The sequence below is a fragment of the Strix aluco genome, chromosome 6 (assembly GCF_031877795.1).
Source record: "Strix aluco isolate bStrAlu1 chromosome 6, bStrAlu1.hap1, whole genome shotgun sequence".
NCBI lineage: Eukaryota > Metazoa > Chordata > Aves > Strigiformes > Strigidae > Strix > Strix aluco.
Window position 1 is genome coordinate 26,505,002 of NC_133936.1, and position 23,430 is coordinate 26,528,431.

Here is a 23,430-nt window from a genome sequence, read left to right on the forward strand (position 1 = left end):
GGCTAATTTAGTAATTTTACCAAGTCAAAGTTTAAAAATCTGCTTATAATACTGCTTTTTTTCATGAACACCAAATTACTCATCTTAATATTACATCAAATAGGTTATTTTAAGTTGCTTTAAAAACATTTATGTTTTTATCTTGACATTCCATAGCCAGTGTTCATTTATTTATTTATTTTATTTTATAGTTAAATTTGCTGCAAACAGCAATTCCCCAAGAAGCTAGCCTAGGAGCCTGCAGAGGTTTAATGGAGTTACCTTCCTGGGATTCTGTTTTCCCCTTTTATTGTACAGGGGATTGAAAAGTTATGTTCTGTCAACAGATACTGGAACCATTTTTGTGTACTTGATAGGACAGAAATAATTATTTTCATCAGTATTTTACACAATGAGAAAGACTACGGAGCAGTACTAGAGATTAGGACCACTAATAATAGATCATGGTGTTTTCCAATTTTATTTTCTTTTGAAATATCTAACACATTTTGTAGTTGAATGTTAAAAATAAGATTTTTACAGTCACCTGAAGAGATATAAACAGATGCCACTATAAAAAAAATACAAAAAATTCTGTGACAAAGTATTATTTCAGTGTCCAGAAAATGACCAAAGATTTCTTAGGTACTTAGAGTTCATCGTGTTGGTAGACATTGTACTCCTTTGCTGATATGAAACCATCTCCATCATGGTCATTCTTCTTAAATATATCAGCTAAGATTTCATCATGGACTGAGGGATGACGTTTTTTGCCATCTCTTGCAAATTCTTCTTTCAAATAGTGGCTTATCTAGAAGAAAAGAAAAAAAGTCCAACCATTGTGGCTTTTAGGCCTGTACTCAACAGCTATATTCGAGGACACTTGGGGAATACAGGTAAGTTATTGTGACTCCAGTGTAGACACCTCTAAAGTTTGTTTCCCAACAAGTCTGAGACATACTAATGTATCAATCAAACAAATTTCAACACTGCACAGTGTAGTTTGTGTAAACATACAGAAGCTTTACATGATCAACTGCAGCAAAGGCAGCTCATGTAAAGATAACACTGATGCAACTATACATACAGTTTTATAAATTATTTATTTCAAATTAGTTACCTCAAGTTCAGAGAGTTTCTTGTCACCGTCCTTGTCTATTTGATTAAATGCTTCAACGCTGCGAGGTCCCTTATTTACTGCATAAAGTTCAATCTCAAAGATCAGTGTTGCGTTGGGTGGAATCTTGCCCTGTGCTATGATTAAAAGGAAGAAAAGCATTGAAGAAATCAGAGACTATGGTTAGAGATTACACATATGATAAATTCACACATAAAGTGTCTTTTTTTTATTACAAAAGGCTGTATTAATAGTCCTTAAACTCTGAGTTTAAATATTATACAGCTAGACAGGAAGATTGTTCAGATTGTGTTAGATAAATGATTTTGAGAGATATTTGCAAAGAGTACACTTCCCTGAAACAAAATTATATTGCTCATATCAATTCAGGTACTTCTAAAAATTAAAAGAAGGGTTTGTGTTATCATGAGAAACAAGTACTTTTAAAGTTCTCACTCTTTCACATACTGTCATATGATGGGGCTTATTGAGAGACTGATACTAAGAAATGTGCCTTTATTAAAAATTTCTAATCTGATTTAAAAGATTGCAGTGATAGACCAATGCTCGTACGTATTTTCTGTCTGAAGAAACAAGCAGGCAGTATCAGGTTTTACCAACTTACTATGAATTATACCTGTGGTTAAAAAACTTGACGTAAAATAGTGTTTAAAATATGCATCTCATTAGAAAGAAGCAACAGAATGTAAGTCATCTGATTCACAGAAAAAAAACCCAAACAAACAAACCCCAAACTACTGGAGTATTTTGTCTGCTCTCCGCAGTAAAAAAACCATGTTCGACTTCATTATTCCTGCATCAAAGAGTTTTCTGATATCTGCCTATAAACACAGGACAATGTATCATGCATCTGGCAAAACAAGGGAACTGAAGAGAGACAGTAACAAACTAATGAGGTCTAAAAGTAGTGCCAAAAAAGCATCAAGAAATCATGCAGTGTAAAATTAAAATGTAAACATGCAAGTTGCTTCTATTCATAGCCAAAGCCAATGAGCATGACATTGTGACTTCAGAATTTTGAGCCTGTGCCTGTCCTTTCTAAACTGAAGAAAAACTAAAGAATCTACTTTGTTTATAGTATAAACAAACAGAAGGTAAACAAAACTCACACTACTCATCTAAAATATCCATAGTAAAAATGACAGTCTTCAGAGTTCAAAAGATTTTAATTTTACAAGCTTTAAAAATGTAGAAGTTTTAAATATACCTGAATATACTACTTATGAAAGAAAGATACAATACTAGAATTCAGTGTCAGTAGTTTACAAATATACATACCAACAAAGGAAAGATATGTAAAGATTTAGAAAGCCACATGCATCTTTTCTAATTCAAGATTAGGCAGGCATCTTCCCCAACATGCAGGAATATGCTGAGACAGAGGACAGGTATGCTGTAGGGATACAGTACTTTCTTGAAGTGCTACCTAGAACAAACAGTGAACACTAGGTATTAAAGAACATACTTTTAATTGTGTCAGTGTTTCTTCCTTGTTGTTATGAGACTGACTTATTACACATTATGCTCAAGGGGAAAAATTTATTCCTGGTCAACTTCACTGGCTACAGTGGAATTGTATGGAAGACAAAACTGGTGCGTGGAATTCTGACATAGTCAGAAGTGGGACGTGACAACTACCAAACTATTATAGAGGAGGAGATACCTTTACACAGAAACTACTACACACAAGTCAGAGTTCAATTTAAGTTATCTACAATTAAAAGTGCTGAAACGCTGCATGAAACTCTGACTGGAAATTTTTTTTTTAAAGTAGACCGCACACTTAAGCATCATAAATTCAAATCAGATTTCATGCATTGTACTGTTGCAGTATTATGTTATGTGATGATACCATCCGCTAACTATCCAGAATTTAAGCAGTATTTTAAACAAATTATTTCTAGCTACATTAATTCTGTGGCATGCTCTGGATTACATTCCATTTTGCTCAGAAGATGCAGAAGGTCATTAAAAGGCTAAGCAGGTAGGAGTCAAATAACAGAAACTGAACAAGAATATAATGTAATAGATTAAGACAAAAAATGCTGGTATGAATCACTAAGATCTTCCTTTTGCTGACAGTTTTTTGTATTATGGCAATACTTGGAAAAACACATGGGGTGCTATGTACTGAATTCTAATGCAAACAGCAAGGCCTGGGCGTGGGTTTGTGATGAGGACTACTTACACTGCGCAGGATTAGGCTGCACAGCTGCAGTCACCACCTTCAGTGTCTCCAAAAATAATGGAGCACCAATTCTTACAGTCATTTACAATACTGTATGTTGGAAAGGGTAAAACAGAGGAAAGGCAAAGTTTAGTATTAAAACTTCTTTTTTACCGTATCCTTGCTGTCCATATGCTAATGACGGAGGAATGACCACTTTCCGTTTTTCTCCAGGACACATATTCATCATAGCAATATCTAACCCTTTTATGACTTGTCCAACACCCAGAACGAACCATTTTGGATGACCTTCATTTTGTGTCCGACTATTAAAAAGAATTGTGAGTGGATAACAGTGAATTTAGTATTTTTTTTTTATAAAAATAACTTTTAATTAGCAGTCAGTAAAAACATACATTAGATTATTAGAACACAAGAATGTTTAGAATACAAGAATATGAAGTATTAATACTGTTTTTTTGCTACATTTATAATTAAGGTCAAATCTTGACATGTACAAGGGGCAACCTCTTTTTGAAATCAAAACACCAAGTAAAAACCCTAACTTTTACAAAAACATCCGATCTTCCTGATCATGTACACTGCATGCCAGAAACAAGGTGCCACTGCAGGAAGTCTGTGAGAAGAGAAGCGCTGGGAGAAATTCACTGCTAGAAAGTGAAAATGTCTTCAGCAGTTCACGTCACTGTACGATGGGATGCGACGGAGCACACACAGGTGTGCTGGGGGAACCTGGCAATTTTGGCTGCAGAACTGTGCGCTCACCCACCGCTCTCTGCAGTTTAGATATTTAGTGCTTGAGCCAGACTCTGGTCATATGAGGTGTCCTCCGTATGGGAGCTACACTGCACAGTGACTGAGCAGAATACAGCAAGTTAGAGGGCAACGCTGTATGTGCCAAAATCAGTCACTTCAACAGGCAAAAAAAATGCAAGTAAAATCATACTGTTAAATGTAGAATTATCCTCTACAAACTTTTTCTTGAATGATACAAGTAGGGGGAACCAATCAAGGTTTTGTAATAAACTAGGCCACTGTCTGTAAGATCTGTCCAAACAGGGGTAAGGAATGAGCCAGGCACCTGAAGAAAAATCTCGCATTCACTGTTCTGCACAGGTTGAGTCCTGCCTCACTAGTAGGGTGCACCACCATTAAAAGCAAGACACTGTAAAAATAAAGCCTTTGCACAACGGTTTCTGTGCCAAGCAAGCTGAACCAAGCTGAAACAGCCCGAAGGTAGATGAATGGGACAAACTGAAAAAGCAGAAGTCTAAATGCTAACATTGGGTCAAAGAGGAAGGCAGCACAAACCGAGCAGTGAAACAGAAGGGGCATAGACTACAAACCACTAGTGTACTGTGGCTGCCCTGCTCAATGCCAACTATGTAGAAGTGCATGCTGTACTCAAGTTTCTGTCTAAATTAGTCAGTTTGGGTCCCTACCAGGTGCTCCATCTCCAAACCCGAGTTCTTCTGCAAAGATTACAGCACAGAACGTGGCAGGTGATAACATGGTGGTTTTTTTCCCACTCTGCCAAAGGGGCTCTCCCTGCGAGGTGTGGGCTACAGGCTCCCAGCGACCCGCCCAGTCGGTCCCTTCGCTGACAACGGCCGCCAGTCTCAAGCCTGATTTCCAGCTTACCTCAGCGCTAGTCCCTCCTGACCCTAGGTAAATCCTACGTCCTTCAACCTTCGGCTGAGGAAAAATAAAGGCTGAGATAGGGGAAATGACTAGTGCTAACGTCTTTAGCGTGGACCCCAAGCTGTGCCCGTGCTGGGAGAGCAGCCGGTCCCGCTGCTCCTGGGGGCGGGCAGGCTCTGCCACGTATACCGCCGGGCTAGGGCCTGCCTTCCCTTCCATCCTACCCGGCGCCCTGGGGGCCCACCTGCAGTAAAACTTGGATCCGTCGCTGGCCAGGAAACCGTCGTAGTGCGCGTTCAGCAGATCCCCCTTCTTGCTCTTCGGGCTGCAGACCTCGGGGAGGTGCACCACCTCTATTTTAACCTCCTCTGCCGTCGCCGCCGCCGCGCCGCCTTCGGCCTGCGCCGGGGCCGCCAGCAGGGCCAGCGGCAGAAGGAGGAGGCTCAGCCCACGGCCCATGTCGCTTCCAGGAGGCCGCCGGCGTGGCACTGTCCCCGCGGGGCCGAGGGGCTGAGCCTGCGCCGCCGCCTCGGCCTCTGCCTGCCCGGACGCGGGGCCGGGCCGGGCCCAGGCAGCCGCGGGGCGGGCGGTTCTTCGGGCCGGCCCCTTGTGCTCAGGAAGTGAAAGGGACGTCAGGAAAGAGCCGCGGGGGAGGGGACGAGGGTGCCGGGGGGCGCGGCCGGGCGCGCATGGGAGACGCGGAGCGCCCCGCGGGGCGGGTGGCGCCGCCGGGGCCGCCGCGGGCCGCCGCTGCCGCCGCGCCTGAGCTGAGCGGCTCCGCCTCCGCGCGCGCAGGGAGTAGTAGCGGCGGGGACGGGAGGTGAGCGCCCACCCCCGCGGCGGCGGCCGCCCTTTCCCCGCGGCGGAGCAGGAGGATGCGGCCCGGCGTCGGGCTCTGAGCGATGGAGGGGGTCCTCTACAAGTGGACCAACTACCTGGCGGGTAGGCGGCGGGGGCAGGGGCCTGGGGGGCAGCGGCGGTCGGGGTTGGGGCGGCCGGGGCCTGCGGCGCCGGGGGGCGGGGGCTTGGCCTCCGTCCGTGTGGCGCTGCTGCCGCCGCTGCTGCTGCTGCGTCGGGGGGTGCCGGCGTCCCGTGGGCGGGCGGGCGGGATCTGTTGTTAACGCGCTTGGCTGAGAAGCTGTCGGCCGTTTGCGCCCGGAGCCCAGCCGGCGGGGAGCGGCCGGGCGTCGCGCCGCGGGCGGCGGGGGCTGCCGGCGCCCCTGAGGCGGCCGGCGCGGCAGGACGCCGGGTGCCGGCGCGTGACGGCGGGCTCCCCGCCCGCTTCCGCGTGTGTGGCGGGTGGGGGGGCCGCTCGGCCCCGCAGCCGCGCCCGGCCCCGCGGCGCCGCCCTCGCAGCCCGGCGGGCACCGGCGCGGCCGCCGTGCGCCCGGCCGCCGGGGTCCACCCCCGGGGACTGGGTGGCCGAGGGCCCCTCGGGACCGGGGTTGCGCCCTGCCGGGTTCCTCAGGGGACGCTTGACAGGGCAGGCGGCAGGGAAACGCCGCCTGGAGCGTCTTGCTCTAACGGCCCGACTGTGGGGTTTTCCCCTCCACCTCCGCTTCCTCCCAGAAGTAATCTTAATTTGCAGCGTACAAACTTGGAAGGTATCCTTGCTTGCAGTTGAGGAAGCGTTTAGGATAGTGTCTTTAAATCTTCAGTTATAAATGTAAAAGTCGGAATTCACTTTTAGTTTGCTTTTGGATGGTAGGTTGTTTTGAGTCTGGTGCTCCTTTATCCTAATCTGAAAAACGTACAGAAAAATTTGGTTCTGGGTGAAGTTTCACAAAATGTTTTTTTAGAAGTGCTGCAGACAGAAATGCACCAAATGCCTGCATTGTTATCAAAGCTCTGGTTTTGTTTGCATCATCCACTGTTGTAATAGATACCGTCTCCCTCTGGAGATAGCAATGGATAGATGGTACTGTCAAGGTGAAACAGATTTCGCTTCTGAGACTGTAATAGGACTAATTGTCCCTCTAGAGCAGATCAGTGTTGGATCATATACCATGCTTAATCAGGCCTCGTGTTTGACTACCTTGGCAATATCTTTTTTGCCCTCTCGTTCTTCAGCACTTCACGTGTGCTGTTCTGCTTCAGCATATTCGGATTTTGAGTGTGGAGTGGTGTGAAACTCAATTCTGAGGGTTTATAAAACGTGGACCGCATTGCAAGGATTGTGTGCACTTGCTGAATTGAACAGAGCATAAGCTTTCATTTTTCAGAGCAAACATGTGTCCGTGTATACTGGTCTTCCAGAGAAAGAGAACAGTTTTACTGTAATTGAATAGGTATTTGATGATACGTTTGTCATTTCTTCACAATAAACGTGGAGAAAACACATATAGGAAAAATTGTGGTTATGAAAGAAATAACGAGTACAAGTTTCTTTTAAAAATAGAATGGAAATTGTCACTTTCACTTATGTGACCAAAAATGTTAATGTAGCAAAGTGTAAAAAGGTCACAGGTAATGAGCCCTTGTGGTGTTTGATGTAAACTTCCCATTTGAAGTCTGTTATTTAATGAGTAAATATTTAACAGTAACTGTGAATGCTGTACACACAATAGACTGTTACATCAACATGCAGCTAACTTCTGCTAAAAGTCAGTAGCCCTCTAAAATAGCAAACTGCAGAACCCTTCCTTCCCTATGTGCTGGCCAACTGAGAGCATCTGCTCATGCACTTCAAAATTAGTGTGTCAGGAATTCCCTACAGTTTCAGAATATAGAAAAGCAGCAAATTTAAAAATCTAATCATATTGGTGAAATTTCTAAATTTTATTACCAACTTTCTTGTTACTCTACTATCTATTTTTGTAGCCAGAAATAGGCTGTAGTACTTGTCATTAACCGTAGAAGCTAAGCAGCGAAGGAGCTTGTTATTGTTGCTGAAGCATTGTGGAAAACATTTCATTTCCTCCTTCATTAAAAGCAAATCAGAAATACAGCTTTATTTTTTTCCCCTCAAATAATATGTATGCATCTAAAAATTTGTGAGTACAGATTTGACAAAATATTTAACAAACAGAGGGCGCTCTGCCCAATTTCAAACCAGAAGAGCTGTTTTTGTTCTTTAGCTTGCTTCTGTGAGGCACTTGGAGTCTTTTAAGTCCTTTCCTTCTGTTTTTTCCGATACCAGCATAATGTGAGGCTGGAATAATCATCCATTTAGGGTCCCTTTTTATCAGAATTGGGCTGCTGAGACAGCTGTGCATGCACTTAGGAGATAAGGGCAGCACAGAATCAATGTTTTACAACACAGTGTAGCAGGAAAAAAACCATCAGTGCATTTCTGGTTTGCATATTACAGAACAGAGTCTTCAGTACAGTCATTTCATGATTGTTTGCTTATTCTTTGAGTGTAAGTGGTGATGCATACATACAATTTAAAATATTTCTTGTGGGACTTGGGATCCCTCAATGTTTGTATTTTTTTTTTTTCATCTTGTTTTTATATCTGTGGATCTGCTTATTGGTTACCACTCTGCATTTTGAAAGATACAGATGCTTACCAGTATAGCTAATAAATTAAAAGAATAGTTACATGTTATTATTTCCTTATCATGGTATTGTAACATGATGTAATGGGGCTTGGTCTTATACTTCTTGAATTAGTATTAAAACTTTTAATGATTTAATGTGAGTAGTGTGATGTCATTAGCTGATTTTCAAAAGTCTGGTGCCTCATGAAGCCTCCTGTGTTATTAGACACTGCTGCTGGATGGCTGTGGCTTGCTCTGTTGGAATGGCAGTTGGTAAGCACCATGGGCCACACCGTCGTATCACCAAATATGTTGAGTTCTCAGCCACACAGTTATTGCCATTCCAAACCCTAAGCCAAGCAGGAAGTTAAAGTTTGGTGTCAAGTTGTAAAAGAGAGGGATAATCTCATATTGTACAGCAGACCCAGACTGTAATGGGCCAGTGTAATTGTGATGCTCTACTGGAATATTTTAGGTCTACATTGTTTTTAGAAACAAAGGTGATTTACTAGGCAAAACCGTTTGCATTTAGTAGTATTAGAAATTAGGGCACCTATTTCAGTGAGTGTTGAGTTTTATGAAATAGCTGTTAAAAAAAAAAAAGAAAAAGGAAAAAAGGGGGGAGGAGAGGGAGGAATGCTAATATACTTTAATCCAAGAGGCCCATGACAATAACTTACTACGTGGTGTAATGCTGCTCTGTTTTGGAGATGTAGTGAAGTAAGAGATCATAATATAATTTTGCTAATGGAAAGCTGGTGAGAACCTTAGTAGAGAAGCTGGTGTATGCTATCCTCACAAATGGACCTAGGAGTATAAGCCATGTCTCAGTTCCCTGCACCATGCCTCACATTAAGTTGTTGTTGAGTGGTGGAGCTGGGTTATTGTCAGAGAAAATGGTGTGTCAATAGTTAAGTGTGAAATAAGTTTTCACTGAAATACAGTAGGCAGAGAAGACCATAGCATAGTAGTTGGTGACATCAGTCATTTATTTGTATCTTATAAATAAGATCCTACAATCTTAAGAAAGCCTACCTGAAAAATATACTTGAATGAGAAGGATTCTTCAGAGGTATGTAATTTATCAACCTTCAAAATAGGATTCCTTAGTGGTTAAATTAATTTTGCTCTAGAATGGAATATAGTGAAAATTGAAATACTGCTGATCTTGCATCCAAAAAGGATGGGAGTGAAATATCCATGTACTAGTAGTCTGGTTATAGAGCAACTCTGGTCTTCAGACCGTGCAGGTTCCTTACTTCCAGGTGCATTATGAGAATAGTTTAATGTTTGCATTTTTGTAAAAGTTTTAACAGCCGAAGAGCTGAATTTGATTTGCAATTTAGTAATTAGACTAAACTTTCCTTTTCATGTTTTTGATCCCACTAGGTTGGCAGCCTCGATGGTTTGTTTTAGACAATGGGATATTGTCATACTATGATTCACAGGATGATGTTTGCAAAGGCAGCAAAGGAAGTATAAAGATGGCTGTATGTGAAATAAAAGGTAAGAATTAATAGATTTCTGCTTGAGGAAATTTTAGCTGCCAGAGAAACAGGAAAGATCACCCAACATACATTTTGCATCATAAGTTTTTCCTCCTCTGTTTTTCTTTATCTATAGTCCAATGTGACTGCTTCATAGTTCACAAATGATAATGAATGTGAATTATTAAGTGGTGACAAAGGAAAAATGTTTTTGACAGTTAGAGCTCTGCTTTGAGATTTAGAACCCACCATATATTCCTTTTTGTTGTAAATAGTTGTGTGCATGTGGCTTATGCTTGAAGTTGCCTTGGCTAGTTATTTAGTTCTACTGCTTTTCCCTCTTATGACCAAGGATAAGAGACTGAATCATGAATGCTAGTTTTTTAGACGAGCAGCAGCAGTGACCCAAAAGGGGAGGTTCTTATAAACCAGAGATGTTTTCCTGAGTCGTTTTTACTTTTGTCACTGTTAGCAGCTGCCCATGTGCAAAGGTGGTGGATGTATTAGAGTTAGAAGTGAACTGTTTATGTTGGACTGTGAGTTTAGCCTTTAGTGTATTCTAAGCTGTGCGTCAGCCTCCTTGGCTAATGGCAAGGCACTGTCTGTAACTCTCCATTGCTTTGAACTCTTGACCTCTTTCCAGATAGCCGCAGATGACTGGGCTTGTGATGTGGGTACTTGTATATTAAAAAGTGGGCCACCAACTATTTTTCATGTGGTAACTCCTTTTTGTTACCGTTTCGTTGCTGTAGATGAAATCAGTGATGTAAAGTGGAAGATACCATTTTTTGGCCTTACCAGTTGTTCATTTTGCTTGTCATCTTGTTCTTTTGGTGAAGAAAAGATAACAGTTGAAGTCTGGATTTGGTGCAGTCACCTGCATCTGTGGCTTGTGGGGAGTGGATCTGGAGGAATTGTGGTTGATAACATGAAACTCAGCTGAGTATTCAATTAAAGATGTAGTGCTGAATATAGTAGACTGTAAACAGAGTCCACCTCAGTTCTTGGTTCTAGGACTCTGCGACCTGAAGCCAGTTTTCATCTAGAAGGGAGATTATTTCAGTTTTTGTCTAGTTCTCCGTAAATACTTGTCCTTGCAACAAAACTCTTCAGTTTACCACGTTTCGAATACAACAGTTATTACAGATACATATGCAGTATATTGTAAATGCAGAAAGGGAACCCCATTGTACTTGAGTCTGGCCACTGTTCGGTGTCTCATGTTCCTACCTGTTGACTTGAAGGCATGCTGGGGAGAAGGGTTAAGCGGCTTTGGGCTCTTCATTGTTTAGCAGTGGTACATTGTGATTTACTGTATTACTATGGGATTGTAATAAACATTTCAAAATACTTTGATCAGTATTAAATAATTGTTACTGACTTGAGGTTATTTTTTTTTTTTTAATATTTTTTTTTTCTCCTCTATTGTAAGTTCATGCAACAGACAACACAAGAATGGAGCTAATCATCCCAGGGGAACAGCATTTCTATATGAAAGCAGTTAATGCAGCCGAAAGGCAAAGGTGGCTGGTAGCACTGGGAAGTGCAAAAGCCTGTTTAGCAGATACCAGAACAAAAAAAGAAAAAGGTATGTGTGCTACCTAGAGCATATACAATCTTACCACTCTCTCAAATGTTTGTTTTCAGATAACGATAGTACAAATATTGTGGTAGAAAGTCAGCATTATTGTCTTTAAATATGAATTGTAATTATTTCTAGTCATCTATATGGTAGATTCTCCCTTGATGTTTGAATTAGAGGTCACTTCCGTTGACCTTTTCTATCTTAAGAAGCTGAAATACCAGCAACTTCTGGTCATTACAAGAACAAACATATACTGTTTATAGCTGTTGAGAAGCCATTTAATTTCTGCTGTTTTGGTTCTTTATAGTTAGTGTTTTTTCTATAATTTTTCTGGGATGGCTTAAAGTAACCATTTCCAGCCACTCTGGTGGGTGTAAATTTCATCCACTAAATTTTGTCTACATTACACTGCAGCTAAGAAAGATTTCAACTTTATCTTTCCTAGTAATGTGCATCTTAATGATCATTAGATTAGTGTCAGTTATCCAAAAGTACAAACTATTGTCTGCTTCAAGTACAGTTCTTAACTCATTGCAGAATCCAATTTTCCTCAAAATAAAGTAAAAGTTTAAGTGAATTTTTAAATTGATATGTAAATTTAAATGAAAAGTGCTTAAAAATTAAAATGTGTGCATACATTGTATGCAATAAATTGATATTTCCTTTATTTTTTTACAGAAATAAATGAGACCAATGAATCTCTTAAAACCAAAATGTCCGAGCTTCGTCTCTACTGTGATCTTCTAATGCAGCAAGTTCATACAATACAAGAATTTGTTCACCATGATGAGACTCGATCTCCTCCCAGCATTGAGGTACGGAATTTGTAGAATGCCATTGGAGAACCTAATTATATCATACACCTCGAGTTTCTATTGACATCGTATGCCTTTTTCATCTCCTAATGTTGGGAGATTTAACCTAAGGTCAATTTTTTGAGTGCTTGTGCATATATAATACTGACAGTGATTATATGTGTGTAAAGTACCTGGATGATTTAACTGTAATTCTAACATGCATTAGGAAGCAATTGTGTTATTGAGTCGTTTGGTTAAAAGAGCTGCCCTATGAGTTATGCAATAATTTGTCTTGTTTTGCATCTCTGTTATGAGCAGAGTAGTTGAAACAGTCTTGTTTGTCCATTCTTTACTTCCTTGCGTAGGAGGGTATTCCACTTCGTAATCACTGAAAGGCTAGTGTTACAGATACTGGAAACTTGCAGTGTAGATAAGACTCTCTGAATATGCACAAGTAAAATTATTCTAGTATTTCTGCTTTTGAATGAAAGTTAGTACTGGAAATAATGAATGGCATAATTCTTTACACTCTTGAGCCAGCATGTGGACAATATCGTTGTCTAGTCAGGGCAAAGGAAGGGGTTGACGCTTAGTCACAACACAGCAAACTGTTGTCCATTTACAGCAAGGTGCAGCTGAGGCTTGCAGGCTCCTTGCACGGGAGTGATCAAGCTGTTTGCACATTCTGCTGCAATTCATCTGTTTAACTGAGTGATCTTCTGATACCAGTTAGTCACTCTGAGCAAAGCTTTACAGTAAACGTTACAACGTTGTTGGCTGATACGTTAAAGAAATTCAGATGTCAGGAAGAAGTTACAATGCAGAAAGAAATTACAATGCTGTCATATTTGTTTGCCTAAATTAACCTCATTGGAAGGAGCACATTTGATTAAATGAAATGGGAAATGGAAGTTCCTAGTGGTAATGAGGGAAATTAGTGTGTGTGGGAGTGGTGGTGGTGGAGAGTTGTATTTGCATCTGAAAAAAAACCCAACCCTGAAAGGTGTTTTTCCTTGCTTATGCTTGTGCTTTCATTTATTTTCAGAACATGAATGAAGCCTCTTCCTTGCTTAGTGCCACATGTAATACATTTATCACAACACTTGAAGAATGTGTGAAGATTGCTAATGCCAAGTTTAAGCCAGAAATGTTCCAGCTGCCTCACCCTGATCCCTTAGTTTCTCCTGTGTCACCATCACCTGTCCAAATGGTTTAGACATTTAAAATACTATTTTTTTCTAAGTGTCATATTGTTAGTTGGATGGCAAAAAGAATGGTAGAAGAATATGCTATTGCTATGTGTTATGATTTGAGCAGTTGAAATCTTGACTCTATTATGAGTCCTACTCTATTATGAGTACTACTGGTCCTGAATATAAATCAATGATTTTCCGTTCCCAGTGTTTGTTTGCTAGCCTTTACAGAATCAGAGTAATTTATTGTACATGTCAAGACCCTGTAATGAGGCATTTCTTAAATGAATGAGGTTTAACTTTTCCTCAGTTCAACTGTTTCTTTGTTTTTATAGAATGCTAGCTGTGCACTGATCTTAAAAATTTCATAACCTTGCCTCCTGTTTAAACAGATAAGTGACTTGTGACTTGAAGCATTTCAGCAAGATAGCATATCTTTCGGTTAGTTACAAACAGTTCAAACTGTTTGTATTAATCTAATATGCCCTTATTTAACAAAAAGGTGAATAATGGTAAAGAGATTACTGATTATTTCCCTTAGAAGGACAGTGTATGTGGAATCAGCTTAAATGTCTTGGCAATCATATGTATAGATTCCAAGATGAACTGTGTTGTGGGAATCTCTTTGCACTTGGATCTCGTCTCTATCTTCAATCAGTTTACTTCAAAGCTGATCATTATTGGTTTAATAAGTTTTATCATAGAGATTTGATATCAGTGATATCAGGAAAACCACAAGGAATCAAGAGGCAGGATTTGGCTTTATTGTGTAATAGGGAATTTAAGCTGGCATTTGGTAGAGGAAAAATGTCTTGATATTTCTATATATCATAGCAATTAACAAATGGCTCTGTGAGTAACTTTGGAGCAAGAGAGAATGAATTCCATATAAACTAGGTAGTTTTTTTAGTAAACTCCTTCCTGTGTGAATGCTTTCTAACTTAATATTGATGACAATCCATCTGTTTTCAAATAGTTAAATAAGATTTTTAACTAAGAATGATTGCTTTTAATTAGAAAGATTGCCCTCTCTCTTTGTAGAGACTGTAAATAAAGTAAAAATTAATGTAGGTATGCATATTATTCTTATAAGTATCTTGTGACATTTTTGGTGTGGTTTGTTGTTTGGATTTTTTTTTCCCTTAGATGAAGCGTTCCATTAGCCACCCTGGTCCTTGCTATTCAGAAAGGTAATTTTCTATTTCCTTAAGCTTTTTTCTTATCACAGAATCATCTAGGTTGGAAAAGACCTTGAAGATCATCTAGTCCAACCATTAACCTAACATTGACAGTTCCCAACTACACCATATCCCTAATGGATTATGTCTCAAAAAACCTCCCGGTACCTGGTAGCATTAAAATCAAATGTTTACTTGAGGAAGAAAAATTAAACAGCATAAATTGATCTAATTTTGAAAACTAAGGGGGCAGATTATCACTGTTGGTGGCAAATAATGCTGCTGCTGTCTCTAATACAGTATAAAGAATTTCTTCATGTTAGAAACTTTATGCAAATGACTTATTCTGACAAGTTCCTGAAATTACACATAGAGCTTGATTCTTTCTGGGTCAGTATTTCAGATTCTCAAGTTATTTGCTTCTGCATGCAAAGATTATATTGTATTGTATTATATTATATATTATAAAACATTTTTATTTCCATTTCCAGGCTTTATAATTGTGAAAATTAAGAATGTTCTGTCGACCATTTTTGTTGTACCACTTTTGGTTTAGTATAGTGAAAAACATTGATGCTAACAGTTTAATCTAAGCACCAAAATTATTTTAAATTTAAAGTATATTAAGTTTGTGTGAGTTGTTACAGATCTCGCTGCTTTTGTAGGAATAATCACTCTGTAAAAGAACCGATTTCATCCCTTCACCGATTTTCACAGCGGCGCAGAAGAACATACTCAGATACAGAATCTTACAGTGACACTCCCTTGGAAGATTCTCAGAGTAAGTTTGGCAGAGGGGTGGTTTTCTTTTGTATCTTTTCATACAATTTATTACTCTATTTAGAGCAGCTGTTCTAGTGCCGATATCACCCTGAGGAAAAAGTTTTCTTTTCAATGAAAAGTTTTGGTTGTTAGATTCCTTTATTATAAATCACAGTACTTGTGTAGTTTGTTATGTGGCTGACTTTTTCTGGCTTTCAGTCATTGAAAAGGGTCTTAGAGCTGGAGTGGTTGTATTGAAATCAGTGGGACTCCTGGCAAGAGAAAATAGAGACATAACCAGAAAAGGGATGTTTGTACTAATAAAATCTTACATGAACGATGTTCTGGTAAGTGGTGTGGAATATTGTTTCCCACCTGCTTGTTGTCACAAAACAAATTCTCCTTTCTGTGACCCCTGTGAGTGACAAGGGGTAATTTCCACCCAGTGTACTGCAGAAAGATGGTTCGTTTTGGTGGCTGCTTGCCTTTTGCAGAGAACAGCACTGTTCTGAAAGAGTGCAGCCTTGCCAATCATAAATAAAAACAACCCAAAAAATTATGAAATGATGTCACGATCAGAATATTATTCCCTCCTGATTAGGTGGGCCTACTGAGTAAGTAGCCAGTTCTCTGTGGTTTTTCCTTTTGAATGTTGACGTCATTTTGAATCCATCCTAACTCCTCTCAGGTAGATTTTAGCTTGACTAGTTCTTCCTGACTAGTTCTGGTTTAGTCTCGCTGCCTTCCGGAGTGCCTAGCGCCTCGCTTGGATTGAAAAAGCCTGAGGCCTGTGCATTGCTGAAACCCTATGTGAGCACAAAGAGGTACTAATGATTTTACGTTCTATCATGAACCAAGTATTCACACCTCTGCATCGTGTTCTTGGTTCTCTGATGCTCACATGTTGCAGGGTGACCACCTCTTTCACCTCACTCATGTGCCACCAGTACAGGGTATGTCAGCATGTATCCCAAGCTATTAAACTCAGTTTAAATCCTATTCTGTGTCTTAATGCTAATGAGGGCACTAGCTTCCTGTAACGCAAGGCTTTTGTTGTTACTATCTGGACTTTTTGGTGTTAGTTACCCAGTCTGACTCTTTTCAGGACTGCTGAGAAGAGTCTTTGTCCTGTGTGTTTCTGCTAATACCAGGCTTTTTTGGTTCCTTACTATGTAGCTCTAGTTTCTAGCTCAGTTACCTGGTTTTTTTATTTTCTTTTATTGTGTCAGAAGCTCCTTCTGCTACCTTCCAGTTATCTTAGATCTTCCTCTTTCCTGTCAGGTAGCCTAGCAATACCCAACTTGCAGTAAGTCGTCCATCTCATTTTAATAACAGAAAATGTTTTAATTAAATGTTTATTGATGCATCTGTTCTTAAAAAAAAAAAGTTCATGTGTTCCTCATACATAATATGTCTGCACCTCACAGATTACTATCCTTCATAATGTAAAAATCATTGTGTATAAAACAAAAAATTTACTTCATTTATACTAGCTGAACATTCTTCATATCCATCATCCTTGGGCATGGTATTGATTGAAATCTTTTCAGGAAAAGTCCAGAGTAATTATGCTTCTGATTGCTTATGTATAGGAAATAGTTACCAAATAGAATAACTGACAGATTGGATGAGGTTTTTTGGGGTTGAAAATTAAATACTTCTTGATATCTTCATAGGATCTGCTCACTCTTCTAGAACTGCTGTCAATGGAGACCTGGTATCATCAACCATTCCTGAAGAAAATAGATCAGTATCAAAGGAAAGATCTGAACTGGAAGAGAGTCATTCGTCCTTTTCTTCCTGAAGAAACTGAAAGTATTCCATTTTCTATAAATAATGCTATGCAAAAGCTGCTGTAATTATACTGTTGTTATAGGAAGTAGTCATTTCCCTTTTTAGAAGGATTTCTCTGCACTTTATAGAATAACATAAAAACTATCTTTGAAGTGTATTTTATCTTTATATAGTTTATTTGCAAGAGTATTTTCCTAATATTTCACAGTTTGAATGTGCATTTTTTGGAACAAATGATGGCTTAACAGATAAGCATCCACATTTGTAAATGTAGCTCTTTTTAAAAAGTGTGAAGGTCTGACTGATACATTAGTAAACCTGCAGGTTATAAACTTCAGCAAAAAAGTTTCATTTTTTTTGAGAAGATGCAACTTGTGCCATGGACCTCTTGGTCATTTGTACCAGGTCATCCGCCAGGAACTGTGATTAGCCCTGCAATGGCTTTTTTGCCTGTGTAAGGGCTATGGGAACGGGCACTAATGGGTCTACTCTAGCAGCTTGATGGTATCTGACATTGCCTTCTTTAAAAACACAAGGATATACATAATCCGGTCCTTATTTTTAGCCAATGAAAGTAGAAATATGTAGTGTATTTTTCTAAACAAATGTATAAAAATAACTTAATATGAAGCATTTGTACCAAACATTGGATATTTAATAATTTTTATTTATTTATTCTTTTTTGCATCAAAAATTTCTACCTACTTTCACTACTAAAGATCTAAAGATCTACTAAAGGCTTCAAAACGTGCATAAATTGTTTCTGGGGCGTGTAGCATCACAAGTAGCTAATGCAGCACCGTTAAGATTACTCTGCTCACTTAAGATGTGTTTTTAGCAAAGTATTATAGAAGCAAAAGCTGAAACATTAGACCATAAAGCTGCTGTTGTAATGAATATTTGTATCTATACATATTTTATTTATGACATATTTATACAAAAGGGAGCTTCTGTTTTTGCGACTCCTTTATATCATTTGAGGATGGTATATACCAGAAGATGGATTCTGTTCTCAGTTACATCAGTGTAAATTTGCATTAACTGTAAGTGAGATCGGAGTCTGACTCTGTTAATAATTAATAAGTAATATAGTATAACAGTGCCTGCTAGCACCTTGGTCCATAAGGTTGTTAGTGTTAGCATTGTAAGCTTTTGGGGTTTTTTTTGGTATTCATTTAGGAATAAACTTGGTCTATAAAGTCTTAGCTATAGAGCACTTTAAGCAAGCCATTTACTGGTTTTGATTTACACAATTGCTAAATAAATGTACAGGGTTTTTTGCACTCAAGCACATACCAAAATCTGTTTTTATAATCAAATCTTCTTTAATTTGGTTTAACTAGTCTTCCTTTTGTGTATAATAATAATTTGGTGTTTTTGAAGCAGGCTGGAGAGGACAGATGGAAATGGAGTGGAAGCTTTCCTTATAAATTTCTGGAATGTTGATTTATCTAAATCAAAATAGGTCCAAATGTTGAGGAAAAACATATGAGCTGTTGCCCATATATAAAATACCCATTTATAAACCATTATGTCAGGGTTGAATGGAATGGAATGATTCGTACAAGTAAAGTTATTTGTGGATACCAGCTCAGAGCTGTCATTTGTGCTCAGTTCTGTCAGTTTTCATGCAACTAGCATTTACATATGCATATCAGCCACACACATGCTTGTACATTTTTTTCTGAATGTTGCTTTTATGTATTCTGTATGACACTTATGACAATTGTAAAACTAAATATTAAAAAAATGTTCAGAGAAGTAAACTACATATTGCAATGAGAGTGTTGTCTTGAATCCTATGCTGTCTTAGAGCTGCTTTTTGAAATTTCACTGAGGTTTCTGCCAGCTTGTACAGTGTTAAGTACATGTCTCATTAACAAATATCTTTTTGTGGCTTTCAGCTACTACAGAGAAAATAGTTTGGATTCCACATTGTGCAAAACCCCTCTGAGACTGATCAGTGCATGTGGTAGTAAATAATAATTTTAAATACTGCCACAGACAGGATTGTTTAGACAAAAGTTGTAATGATTAGATTCAAGCACAAAATTTGCATATAATTACTGTTTTGGGTTTCTCCATGTCAGTAAAGCTGGAATGATGGCTTTCTGTACATGTAACATGTTCCTGCTAAAGTTAAATCAGCCTTTTTTTATATATACCTGTGCCAAACTGTGGCAAAAATCCTAAAATGCGTTTCAGTAAAATCAGTGAAGATGATATGCCATCATACTTAGGCATCTGGAGCAAAGAAGTCATTTCTGAAAATGATACTTAGCCTGCTGATTCAAAATGATCCATGTGTAGTAAGATTTAAAAAAAAAAAAAAACAACTTGGATGCTCTTACATTTTCATTTTCAAATTTAGGGCAGAGCTTATCAGGAATGCGTAGTTGTATCATCATTCTTTCTGGTGGAGAACGGGAGCTGAACCTCAATATAGACTGTGTAATCAGTACTCCTAGTTTTGATTTCAGTTGCTTCTGAAGAGATCAATCTGAAACCAATTTTCTAAATAGTATTTATCACTTAAAGAATATAAGCATGCTACATATATTTCAGTGAAAAGTGGTAACTTCTAGTTACCAGCTTAAATCTCTGAAGTCTCTAACATCAGGTGATTAGAAATGTAAGCCATTTAAAGCACATTCCCAGCTTGTACTGTAAAGAATTAATGATCATAAAATTTTACTTCTGCATAAAAAAATTTTACTTGATTTCAAAACTGATATCACAGCTATTTGTGTTAACGTTATTTTTGCAAACTATAAATGAGTTTTGCTTGTTATGCCACCATCAGTTTTAAGTATTGTAGTGTAGCTTTCCTGATGGTGTAAGTTAATAACTTTTTAAAGGGGTATAATACCTAAATGAAGGAAATGTCTGTGTCTGAAAATTAACTGTTTTTTTCAGATGTTCCTCATTATCCTGCTTTAAAAGAGTTAATGTGAAACCTGCCTGTTATGGGTGTTTCTTTACTGACTGCTTTGAGGGCTGAACATAAGAGTTCAAGTTCCAGATCTAGAAGAGAAAGTTACTACTTAAAGGGGATTGATGTAGAACCTGGGTCCCCAAAGCCACAGTTGCCATCGTGAAGATCTCTCTGCTGTTTAACATTGAAGATCAGAGGACCCTGTACATTGCAATTTCACTTGTAAAGCTCCCTAGATGACTAACTGTGTGTGTCCATCCATCCGCTGTCTTGGAAGGACTTGGCCCCTTAGCAGCTAACTTAAGCAGTGAACTAAGGTTCGGAAACTAGGCATCCCTCTGCCCATACAGTGGGGGGACCAGTGCTTCACTATTTTGCAAAGGAGGTCCAACACACTGACATGAACAAGCTTACTAGAAGATAGGCTTGCCCTTTAAAACATTTTAAAGGAAACGCTTTACCTCTGCTCTTCCCACTGTGCACATACAGTAGTGATTAGAAGGTGTTATTTAGGAATTTAATTTACTTAGCATTTTGATATTTGTTAAGTCTGGAGGAACAATCTAGAATGTTGTTTGGCAAGTGAGTACCGTAAGAAAGTAGTCAAACTGTTTCCCTGTCTGGTGCTGCCTTTTTCTTGTAGGACACTATCATCGTGGCTATTTATGCACCAATATACATAGGTACACCTATAGCCATATCCTGACTGCTCTAACCAGCACACACATGGAGAGAAGGCTGAAGACGAGAGCACAACTGTATCTTATGGATGTGTTTAAAAAAAACCCACAAAAAAACCCAGGCCTCCCTCAGCTTTTTCAAAGGGAAGGGTAAACAGTCATCGCCAAGACTGTCAATTATTGAAGTCAAAGGTAATACTTTAAATACTATTAAGGGCCAGGATTTAAGAGTGTCTCTTTCTTTTCCCTGTTTCATACTCTCTTGTGATAAATACTGCTTTGGCTACTTCTCCATCTTCCCTTTTGCAGTGCACTCTATAGGATGCCTAGGCGTTTTCCACAAAGTTTGGGTTACAGTTGCAGGAGCAGGTAGTAATTACCTTACGTGGGTCTGACTCTCATTTTTCTATTCACTGACTCATTTTCTGACATGTCAGAGTACTTTATTTTCTCTGTTGTCCTTTCTCTGTGTACCACTGCTGTTCCAGTGTGGTGATGACTGAATGTTTTATGTTTGACTGTGTTATGCTTTGTTTTTTTTTTTTTTTTTTTAACAGACATTAAGTATTCTGATTATTATTTTTAAATCCAAGCTCTAGAACATTATCATCTTCAAAAAAGGGGAAGAAAAAACCAAAAAAACCCAACTAGAGAAGATTTAGTTTTAATATTTTATCAGAGTTGTGAGGTTTTTGTGTTCTGTGCATATAATTTTTTCTACTTGAAGGGAAAAGTCAAAACTGGAGACAATGGTAAAAATTGAAATGCAATGTTAAGACTAGGGTTTCTTGTCTGCTAGCGGTAAAGTGAATCTCAGTGTTACTATGGCTGTCCAGTTATTTTTCTCAGGCTACCAAATGTAAAACGTTAGTAGAGAATGTATGGCCCTATAGTAGAATTTATACAGCAGCTCACAGAGCTTTGTTAAAAATTTTTTCCTTATACATCAGGACCCAGGAAACATGGAAGTCCAAATGCCTTCACACACATATCAGTGGTAGGATATTTTTCTGAACTTGATACTATAGGGCAATAGATTTTATCTTTAAAGAGAGCAAATGTCAGCTTGTACAGTTAAAAATTCCAGTATTTGACCTGAACATAATAAGCATATAATTTAAAATGTTCAGGGCTCAGAGACTGCTTAATCTATTGTCTCAAAAAATGTTAGTGTTTGCTTAGCAGCCTTGTGCAAAAACACTGGCTCAGCAGGTTGGCATGTAAAGTTACCTATTAAAGCTGTGCTTCAGCAAAGCCTGTAAGTACTTTAAATCCTATTTTTAGGCATGTGAGTGGCTCATCTGCTTAAAGTTAGGTGTGCTAGCTTAAGTACTGTGCAGAGTTGGGCCAGAGAGATACAGGCTAAATGAACAACTGCTTACACTCCCACACCAGTGTGCTGTCCTCTTGAACAAGTAAATATGTCTAGACTCAGTAGAGGCCACAGAAGCCAGTTTTTGGCAGCACTTGTGGAGAAGAGTCCATGCTTAAATCTGCAGATGCTGTCTGTCACTATTACTTTCTGCTGAGATGACCAACTAGTGAATTTTTAGTGTTAATTTTATTATGTGTCTGTGTACACAAGTTAGTTGTTGGTTAAACAAGACTGTACTACTGCATGTTTGTGTTTTGTACTGAGTTTGTTGGGGTATTTTTAAACACTTAATGGAATTAGAATGAGAAGCTTTCTTGAGGTTTTTTTTTTTCTTTGAATGCTTTAAAGATTAAAATAAATGGCCTCTTTTACCTCATTTTTATTATTCTTTTTTACTTTCCTCCCTAAGGAAGAAATACCACGTACTCTTAAACTCTTTTATCTTTATGATTGATTCTAAATGTTCCTGGTTCCATCACTTGAAAAAGTCCAGATCTTGTCCTGAACCAAAACTTAACTCTTCTGAAATCCTTATTTTTACTTTAGTCCTTGTTTCATCCCCATTTATCAGCTTTCCTGCATTATTTGGATAGCTAGTGGTTGATAGTGTATCAATTTATAGGAGATTAAAAAAAAAAAAAAAGGCTGCTTTTATAGTGAGTCTTTTTGGAATAGGTTTTTAAACATACTACCTGCTTTACTACTGATGAACCTGAGGGTTTTTTTCAGTAGTAGTAGTAGTAGTAGTATGCTGGGAGTCATAGTGATGCATAGTGTTGCTAACTAATGAATGCTGTCCTGAAGCAGTGTTGCATTGCTATAAGTGTATTTGCTCTCAAGTTTTTTCTACTGACCAGGGTGAATTCTGGAAGCAGAGTTGCTCCTTTGACCTTGATACTCTTTTCCCATAGATGACCACAATTGTGACCTGCCTGCATGGGATTTGTGATTTCCACCCACGCCCCCTGGGGAATGTGTAAAGACAGGCTTTGTTCCTATAGGTACATCAGCTGACTTGAGGGATGAAGAACTGACAGGGCATGGGCCCTTAGTCACCCATGGGAGGTGAGAATTTGTAGGTCCAGGCAATTAGAGTCAACTAGTCTAAACCAGTTGTAGCTGCCAAAAAAAGGAGGCAATAGCCAAGTTTCCTGGAGGCAGATTTTTAACCACTTTCAGCAGAGACCAGCTATAAAGGAGTGAGATTAGCAAATGA

General features: G+C 39.0%; 2 protein-coding genes across 7 annotated transcripts; one reads left to right on the forward strand and one right to left on the reverse strand.

The window, feature by feature from the left end:
• Positions 1-441: 441 nt before the first annotated feature.
• On the reverse strand, positions 442-5,555 carry FKBP7 (FKBP prolyl isomerase 7). The gene is made up of 4 exons (XM_074829249.1): positions 5,191-5,555; positions 3,459-3,610; positions 1,100-1,233; positions 442-790 (listed from the first exon to the last, which is right to left on the reverse strand). The coding sequence occupies exons 1-4, from the start codon at positions 5,403-5,405 to the stop codon at positions 629-631; spliced, it is 663 nt and encodes a 220-aa protein (XP_074685350.1). The 5' UTR covers positions 5,406-5,555; the 3' UTR covers positions 442-628.
• Positions 5,556-5,608: 53 nt separating this feature from the next.
• Positions 5,609-23,266, forward strand: PLEKHA3 (pleckstrin homology domain containing A3). Of its 6 annotated transcripts, none has more exons than XM_074829241.1 (10): positions 5,609-5,888; positions 9,818-9,934; positions 11,348-11,503; positions 12,179-12,315; positions 13,343-13,507; positions 14,637-14,680; positions 15,334-15,449; positions 17,126-17,245; positions 20,803-21,031; positions 23,126-23,266. In XM_074829241.1, the coding sequence occupies exons 1-9, from the start codon at positions 5,849-5,851 to the stop codon at positions 20,991-20,993; spliced, it is 1,086 nt and encodes a 361-aa protein (XP_074685342.1). In that variant the 5' UTR covers positions 5,609-5,848; the 3' UTR covers positions 20,994-21,031; positions 23,126-23,266. The 6 variants fall into 6 exon arrangements, with proteins under 6 accessions (XP_074685342.1, XP_074685343.1, XP_074685346.1 ...); XM_074829244.1 differs by lacking the exon at positions 5,609-5,888 and adding an exon at positions 9,430-9,500; XM_074829242.1 differs by lacking the exon at positions 23,126-23,266 and having other exon boundaries at positions 20,803-22,590.
• The last annotated feature ends 164 nt before the right edge of the window (positions 23,267-23,430 follow it).